General features: G+C 42.2%; 1 protein-coding gene across 4 annotated transcripts in view; it reads left to right on the top strand.

Annotated features, from left to right (window-relative positions):
• Nucleotides 1-9,307, top strand: part of P4HA3 (prolyl 4-hydroxylase subunit alpha 3) — a 56,073-nt gene that overhangs the window by 6,316 nt on the left and 40,450 nt on the right. For 3 of the 4 annotated variants that reach the window (XR_003683506.2, XM_028500846.2, XM_028500847.2), the window contains exons 3-4: nucleotides 6,672-6,804; nucleotides 7,777-7,960. The exons of the other annotated variant lie outside the window; for it this stretch is intronic. Coding sequence is in view for 2 of the 3 variants with exons in the window: in XM_028500846.2 (XP_028356647.1) it covers nucleotides 7,848-7,960 (113 nt within the window). In the remaining variant the exon portion in view is untranslated. The remainder of the gene's footprint in view (nucleotides 1-6,671; nucleotides 6,805-7,776; nucleotides 7,961-9,307) is intronic. 4 annotated transcript variants of the gene reach the window in all.

Raw genomic sequence — 9,307 nt, forward strand, 5'->3', positions numbered from 1 at the left:
ATGTCCTGACTATTGTAAATAGAGCTGCAATGAACATTGTGGTACATGACTCTTTTTGAATTATGGTTTTCTCAGGGTATATGCCCAGTAGTGGGATTGCTGGGTCGTATGGTAGTTCTATTTTTAGTTTTTTAATGAACCTTCATACTGTTCTCCATAGTGGCTGTATCAATTTACATTCCCACCAACAGTACAAGAGGGTTCCCTTTTCTCCACACCCTCTCCAGCATTTATTGTTTGTAGATTTTTTGATGATGGCCATTCTGACCAGTGTGTGACCTGTTTTTTAGATCCCACTCACCTTCCGGATCACCCCATGGACAATTTTCAAAGAGCTGGGTCCAAAATTAATATAATACAAGGAGAGGTGGGGTGGAAACCAACCTGAGGCTAAATCAGGAAAGCTGGATTGGGGGAGGGGTGGAAGAGATTTATTCTCAGGTGAGCAGGGAGCAAGGGCAGAAAAAAATAAAACAGTAACTGGATCAGAGTTTTTTTCAGTTGTTTGCCATTCCCACATATGCATGCTTCCCCTGGTGGATAGGGATCCGTGTCCCGTGAAACAAACGCAGAACCTCTGCCCTGGAAGGAACCCAAATTCAATGCAAGCATCTCTCTTTACAGTGAGGAAAGCCTGAGGGTCAGGTTGGAGATCCAATTTGAGTCCACAGAGTGGATTTCTGCAGAACCCAACTCATCTTCTTCCCAACCTGCTGCTTTCTCCCCCATGACCTGGTTAAAATTCATTCAGTGAATCTTAGTCTTCAGCCATAAGGAGTGCTCCCGCCTTGTAATCAGGAGTAAACTAAGGTCCAGAGAAAAGAAGTGATCCCCTGAGTCACAAAGCAGTTCAGGGGCAAACCTGGGACTAATACTCAGGTCTCCTGACTGGTAGTCCCTTTCTCCTTCTGTACAAATATTTAGTAACCTACCAGGAGCAGGACAGTGAATAAAAAGTTGATGAGATGTAACCCACATCTTTAAGAAGACAAAAACAATTAGGATGCAATAGAAGTGCAGTAGTAGAGGTAAGTATAGAATGGTGCAGGAATAGAGGGGCATCTGTGCTGGATCCAGGAAGGGCTCTAAAGAATTGCTGAGGCTAGAGTGGAGCCTTGAAGGAAGAGCAGGAGCTTGTCAGGTAGAGAAAAGAGAAAAGACCTTGCAGACACAGCAGACAGCAAAAAGAACGCAGGAAGAAGCATCCTGTGGAGGCTAGATAATAGGTTTCTGATCTCAGCCAACGGCATTTCTGATTTTACGCACTTTTTCTGGGTGAAATGCCTGAAGTTCCAACTATCACTCTGAAGCTGACGACTACAGGTCTATGTTTTTAGGCCAGACCTTCCTTCCAAGCTTCAGAGCCACACAACCGTTTTCAAGTCATCTCTACCTGGATGTCCCACAGCACTTCAAACTTAAGTTGTCCAGGCCTAAGCTTTTTTTCTCACACCTGACAACCCCCCCCACTGCCATGCCAGCAAGCTTGCTCCTTCTGTCTCAATGCACGTAGTTCATTATTTCTTCTCCCTCCCTCCCCCTCCCCCACACTGAAATAAGCACCTGGAGCTGCCAATCTTACTTCCTAATGCATGAAAACCCCTTACTGTAACAGGATGGAGGTGAGGATTTTTTTTTTCAATTAAAACTGAATAAAATATGAAGTCATATGATTACTAGGGTAATGGAGCCAGCCTGAAGTTCTGGAAGTTTGGTTGTACCATCCAGATCTATCTAGCCTTTCTAAGCCAGCCTAAGACATGGCTTAGAAACCATTCCTGGTTCTAAGGCTGTTTGGGACTTTGGAATGGCAGCAAGGATTCTGGAACTTGCCTGGTTAGTTGACATGCATTCAGTCAGCTTATGTGGGGAGATTGGCTCAGTAGAAAACTGGGAACCCTGGGACCCCATTCTCTACTTTCCAGTTTCCAGAGTTGGGGTTGTCTTGTCATTTACCCACTGAGCCTCACCTTCACTTCCAATAACTCTAGCCCAGCCAGGATTTGAGATCCAGCTGTAGTTGTCAACTGAATTCAGTTATTGTGGAGTTTTGTTGTACAGTATCTATAAAACTCCCCCTTTTTCTTCTTTACCTTGTAGTAGTTAAGAACACATGTTCTAATTTCAGAGAACCCAGTTTCAAAAAACCCCTTTCTATCAGTTACTAGCTATGAGACCTTGAGCAATATGAAAGCCAGCCTCCAAGAGGGCCCCCAATAATCCCTGCCTGGCAGAAGTAATGGCATCCTACTTCCAAGATTAGGTTATAAAAGACTCTTTATCTTACATCTTGGTACTCTTTCTTGGATCATTTGCTCTGGGTGAAGCCAGCTGCCATGTCATGAGCAGCCCTATGGAGAGGCACATGTGTGAACTTGGAAGCCCTGACCATTCCTGTGGAATAGCAGTATGGGTGCTGCTTAACTGGTGGTTCTGGCACCATGTCTCAATGAGATTGCAATCAAGACGTCAGCTGCGGTTGCAGTCATGCGAGGTTTAGGATCAGCTGGGGCTGGAGGATCAGCTTCCCAGATAGCTCACTCACATGGCAAGAAGCCTCAGCTCCTCACCACATGGGCCTCTCCATAGGGTTGCTTGAGGGTCCTCACAACAAAGCAGCTGGCTTCCTCCAGAGTGAGTGATCCAAAGAGAGAGCAAGGCACAAGCCACAGTGTCTTTTCTGACTTAGCCTCGGAAGTCACACACCGTCATTTCTGCAAAATTCTGTGGTCATACAGATCAATCCTGATACAGTTTGTGAGGGACTACGCAGGAGGTGGGGATCATGAGGGCCATCTTGGAGACTGGCTATCACAGACAGAAAGATGAAATGACCAATTTTGAACATGTATGTTTGAGACACCTGAGAGACATCCAAGTGTAGATGACAAATAGGCAATTGGAAATATGAGTCTGGAGCTCAGAAGAGAGGTCTAAGCTAGAGATCTAAATTTAGAAATTATCAGCATATTTAAAGCCACGGACATGAATATGATCACCTAATGATAGTATGGAGAGGAGAGTCTTTGCCTTCGGGAACTTCCACATTTGCTCCTTTTATATTAAATTCAAAGTTACAATTTAATCTAATTTTGCATGATAAAGACTTGAAAATAAATAAAATAAGAAAGATAACAGCAAACATCCATGTACCCACCACCTAGAACAATAAATGTCAATACTCTTTCTCATTTGTCTCATATATTTTCCTTTCCTATAAAACCCCTACCCAATCCAATTCCCTGCCTTGACTCCTATATTGGTTAGATGTCTTTCAATTGGTTAGTTTTTGCTAAATAATAAACTACACCCCCAAAGGACTTGGTGGTTTAAAACCAGTATTTATATAGCTCACAATTCTGCAAATCAAGAATTTGTGCTGAGCTCAGCTGAGTTATTCTTTTGGTCTTGGCTAGGTTCATTTCATGGGTTGAAGTCAGCTGCCCAGTTGTCTGGGAGCTGGATGGCCTCTGCAGGGATGGCTCATCTCTGCTCCATGTGGTCTCTTGTCTTCCAGCAGGCTAGGTCAGGTCTGTTCACATGGGCGGCAGGATAGGATTTCAAGAAAAAGAACTGAAACATGCTTTTGAGGCATCTTGAGGCTTAAGCATGGCTCTGCTTCATTCCATTGGCCAAAAATGTCACAAGGCCACTTCAGATTTAAAGGATGGAGAAATAGTCTCCATCTTTCGATGAGAGGAACTGCAGTGTCACAACTCAAAGAGTTTGGATTCAGGGAGGATTGAAGGATTGTGACTGTTTTTATAATCTACCACAGTATATACTCTCTGACTATAATTATTCACATTCCTCCCACAGGCAAAATATGCTTACCTCCATTCCAGAACCCCCAAAAGTCTCTTGCAATTATGTCATCAGGCTCAAAGTCTAGGATCTTATCATCCATATCAGGTTTGTAAATGACTTGATGAATGTTGTTCTTTCTGACCTTGATATCTATGAATTTAAAAGATAAGTTATTTGCCTCCCATACACGTAGTATGCAATGAGGCAGACAGGATAACATCAACAGACATTTCCATTCAAGAAGGAGAAGCATGAAAGGTACATAGACATCCTTAAACAGAGCAATCTTGGACTCCAGGTAGATGAAGGTTGTCAGGTCTCCTATCCTGGGAGCGGGAATATTCCTTGCTCAGGCCTAAATTCTACTCCCTGGGAGTAGTTCCCTAGTCTATTGATCTCTGCTTCTTTGCTCTGCTCTCTGAACTATCATCCTTTGTCCATCACCTTCCTTGGCTACTCCTGCCGAAGTGGCTCATATTGGCAGCTGAGTGGCAATTTGAATTATTTCAGTCCCTTTTAGTCCTGGCTGGTGGCACCTTCACATGTGCAATTCATTTAAAAATTTTGTGGGTTTTCTATGTATCTGATTATAGGCACTCCATACTCGAAATGACACACACACAATCGTTTTTGAGACATCTCTCTCAATTTTATCAGTGCTATTTTGGAATTAGATCTCTGTGGATATTGCTCTTAAGATTCCAAGAAGTCTTTTTGTCTAGGAGTCTACTAGACATCACTTTAATTCTCTCAAAGGTCTTTATAAAGTGTGTTACAGCCACACCTTTGATGTGATTCACATGTCCAGGCTATAGTTCCTTGTAAAAATTCTTTGCTGGCTAGAGAGCCTCAAGATGAAGAAAGTTGTATTTTTTAACATAGTAAGTCCTGCCCCTCTCTATTCTCTCTAAATTCATGTTTCAAGCAGGCCAGTCCTTTCTTTAGCTCATACCTCTCTTCCTGTTATAAAGTTATCATACCCAGCTGGGAGAACCCAACTGACACTTTCAACATTCTGCTTAGAAATCTCCTTAGTCAAACCAAAAATTTTTGAGTATTTTTCCTCCACCTTCCAAGTTACCATAGGCAACAGTTTTGCCAATTGTTTTGCCACTGTAAGACACAGATTACCATTTTTCCAGCCTCCGGTCACAATTTCCTCACCATTTTCCGAGACTTCACTGTTTGCTTGCCATTTTTCCAATCCCCACCCATCCCTGATCCCAAAGCCAATGCCGTGAATTTGGGGGTTTTTGTTAAAGGTAGCATTTCAGACACCAATTTCTGTAACAGTCAACTTTTACTGCAAAACAAACTACACACAACTTACTGGCTTAAAACAGCAAGTATTTATATATCTCACAGTTCTGCAGTTTGGCAACTTGGACTGAGGTCAGCAGTCTGGTTCTTCTGGTCTTAGCTGGGTTCACGTATAGGTAGAAGTCAGCTGCCAAGTAGCCTGGGTGCTGGCTAGTTCAGGACGGCCTCGGCTGGGTCGGCCGACTCTGCCTCACGTAGCTCCCATGTTCCCGCAGGCGAGCCCTGGCTTGCTCACATGGGTGCCCGTGCAGGGTTCCCAAAGAGAGGGCCAAAGCATGCAGGTGTCCTTGTGCTCAAAACTGGCACACTGTCCCTTTTGTTGCATTTTATTGGCTAAAGAATGGAATAAGGCCTTCCCAGATTCAAGAGGAGGGGAAATTGACTCCACTTATGTGTGTGTGTGTGTGTGTGTGTGTGTGTGTGTGTGAGTGAGTGCGCGCGCGCGCGCGCGCCTGTTTTGGGTCTTTGCTGCTGCGTGCGGGCTTTCTCTAGTTGCGGGGACCAGGGGCTACTCTTCGTTGTGGTGCGGGGGCTTCTCATTGTGGTTGCTTCTCTTGTTGCGGAGCACGGGCTCTGGCATATGGGCTTCAGTAGTTGTGGCATGTGGGATCAGTAGTTGTGGCTCACGGGCTCTAGAGCACAAGCTCAGTAGTTGTGGCGCACCGGCTTAGTTGCTCTGCGGCAGGTGAGATCTTCCCGGACCGGGCTATATACATTGTTGCTAAGTAAACAAGGTTTGACGAGAATTGTGGATTTGAGTTAGCTTCTAAGTTCCACCAGGGGGCGCGATAGGAATGCCTCAGGTTTCTAAAAAAAAAGCAAGTAGAGTCTTTCCAAGGAAATATGATTTTCAAAGGTGGTGGTTGCTGTTTTGTGTTTTAATAAACTACCTATTCTTTCCATTTGAAAGAGCTTTAACTGAGCCATCTGTGAGTTTGAGGACTGAAGTAACACCTGTTGGTGTCCATTTTATACCTGTAGTGGTTCCTCAACTTGGAATCACAAGAGTTTTCAAAAACATGATTTATCTTCCACACCCACTGTTGGAAGCCAGGATAGGGGTTGTTATTATTAATTCCGTCTTAAAAGATGATAACTCTAAGGGTCAAGAGGTGAAGTAATTTTCCCAAGGAATCACAGCTGGTAAATACCTAAGAATCTGTCTTCCAAATTCAAATGTATTCATTCACTAGAAATAGTATATATTGAGTTCACAGCTCTGTAAAAGATGATAGAGATACAAAGGCATGCCCTCCAAATTTAATGTCTTAGAAGAAAAGACTGTCAAAGCTGGAGGGAACTTTGGAAATCACCAAATTAAATTAAACGTGCATAAGCATCTCCTCAAGAGCCTGTTAAAAATGCAGATTCCTGGACTTTGCCTCCTCATCCCCTACATTTTGATTCAGTGAGTCTGGTAGGGCTATGGACACTGAATTTTTCATAAGCACATCCACTCTTCCCCCTATGATTCTGATGCAGGTGTACTGTGGACCACAGTTTTAGAAACATCAATCCATTTGTTTAATCCTTTCATAATACAGAGGAGAATAATACTGAGAAGTGAGAAATGAGTATCCCAGAAACTCTTCTTGGATATTGGAAGGAGGCTGAGCCAGGAGCTGGTGATGAGCAACACCAAGTAATGATGCAGTGGAAAGAGTACTCAGCCGAGAGGTGGGTTCAATTTCAGGCTTTACCATCTGGCTGTTGAATCACTAACGTCAATGAGCTATGGTTTTCCCAATCATAAAATGCAAAAAAACAATACATACCTTATAGGCTTATTGTGAGAATAAAGGAGATAAATATTAGAAAAGACTTGGCAGAGGACTGGCACATAGAGGACCCTCAATAAAGAGATTGATGAGTGGGATTATTTTGAATGCTCCTTTTGCTCTATTTATTGTCTTTAAATGAGTACCTACTATTGCCTGGCACTCTGCTAAGCTCAGTCCAGCCTATATAAAACTTATGATCTGGTAGAGCAGATTGACACGAATTATAGAAATAAGGAATTATAATTGTAATAAATCCTACCAAGGGAAAATATAGGGGATGTTTTGAATATTATGGGGATTTGAACCTAATCTGCAGACAAATAAAAGATCCTTGAGGAAATGACTCAAAGGGTGAGTAGGGGTGAGTCAGAAATTACTCATGAATCAGGAAAGAGCTTGGCAGGAGCAGGAAATGAAAAGGCCAAAGGCCAGTGTGGCTGGTCTGGAGTGAGCAGGGAAGAGGGGCATGACATGAAGCTGCTGCTGTTGATTATTTATGGAAAAGCCTTTCTCTCCTCTGCCTTGATATTTATTTGAAAATCGTGGTCTTTTCCTTGACCCTTTTATTTCTACTTCAATTTTCTATTTTTGCACTAAAAAACCTAATAGTAACATTTCTTCAAAGCTAACATGCATTTTTTAGTTTTTAACATTCAGAAATAGAAATTGTCTAATAACACAGGTCAAAAAATAAACAAGCAAAAAAACCTTGCTGAGTACCAAACAGGAACATAAGTTGAGCCTCACAAACTTAGCTTTCTTGGAAAATATCTATTCTATTGTCACACAATTATTTGTACTTGTAGCATAATTTAGTAAAAATTTAGTTTGGTTTTGGCTGAACTTGGAACTCTGTTATTACTTACAGTGACTTCAAAAATTCCTCTCTGATGCAGAATTAAAACAAAATATAAAAGTGTAGGAAATTCTGGTTGTGGGATGATGTCTTGCCCCCTGAATGCATCTATAAAATCTGGACAGAATCCATGGAACAGGCATTTGAGGACTCTGAAAGGGGAAAGACCAGAATTTGAAGCACCACTGAACTGGCAGTGAGTTTCATCTTTTTGATCCTCAGCAGCCTTAAACCTGTAAGTGGGCCCTGGGTTGAGTACTGAGAAAGCTGCAGGGGAAGCCCTCTAACTCTGGCTCAAGAAGAGGGAAAGAGGACTCTCATACTGAGGTTTGGGGGTGGGGGGGTAACATCCAACCTTTTTTGTCTTTTGTTCTCTGTCCTCCTGCACCCCTCCCTGCAGGCAATCCCACAGTGGTGGCCACAATGGCAGTGGTGGCAGTGAGGGCCTATGGCCACCTAAAACTTCAATTTATCTTATGTATTACATCTGCGTACACTGAAACCATATCAAATAATGCTGTAATTTTTGCTTTCAACAATCCCAGTAGTAGGGAAAACCCCCATTAATTTTTTTTTCTACCTCTATCCTCCTGCCACTTGGTCCTAGATACATGCAATCATGAAAAGGACACAGCAGAGAGGAGTAACTGAACCCCCAAGTTTTTGGCCAAAACACTGAAAAGTGGGGGGTTCAGAAGACTGGAAGGTATCAGAGAAATCACAGAGAGGGAGGAGTTCAGGAGAGCAACCCCATAATTTCTGACCTCACCCCTGAACTGTGCAGGCATGGATCTGATGCTAAATAGCATACCATACACCTGAGTACTGAGGTATACAATAGACCACTGTCCAGATCTAAGACTGGCCATTGGGTGGCATACAACTGGGATAGATCTGAATAGCATTGCAAAAGCTTTGAAAACTGAACCAACATTGGAACCACAACCACAGAGGCAGGTCAGTACTTTTGACTCAAACTGGATGAGCTGTATGCTAAAACGAAAAATATTACTATTATCCATAAGATTTAAACAAGATCTAGACATTTAAAATATAACATTCAAAATGTCCAGTATTTAATCCAATGATACTCAGCATACAAAGAATCAGGAAAATCTCAATTAGTATGAGAAAAGACAATCAACAAATGTCAAGGAAAAGATGACACAAATGTTGAAATTGTTAAAGATTGTTATAAAATGCTCCAAGAAGTAAGGGTGAATACTCTTGAAGTGAATGGAAAGGTAGAAAGTATCAAGAAAGAAGAGATATAAAGAGGAATCTAATGAAAGTATAATAATCAAACTAAAAAACTCACTGATGAACTCAATAGCAGAATAGACATGACAGAGGAAAGAGTCAGTGAACTTGAAGATAAATTCATTAAAATTATCTAATCTGAACAACAGAGAGAAAAAAAGATTAAAAAAAAATGCCCACAGCCAACATCGTTCTCAGTGGTGAACAACTGAAACCATTTCCTCTAAGATCAGGAACAAGACAAGGTTGTCCACTCTCACCACTGTTATTCAACATAGTTTTG

The sequence above is a fragment of the Physeter macrocephalus genome, chromosome 16, assembly GCF_002837175.3.
Source record: "Physeter macrocephalus isolate SW-GA chromosome 16, ASM283717v5, whole genome shotgun sequence".
In the NCBI taxonomy this organism is placed as follows: domain Eukaryota; kingdom Metazoa; phylum Chordata; class Mammalia; order Artiodactyla; family Physeteridae; genus Physeter; species Physeter macrocephalus.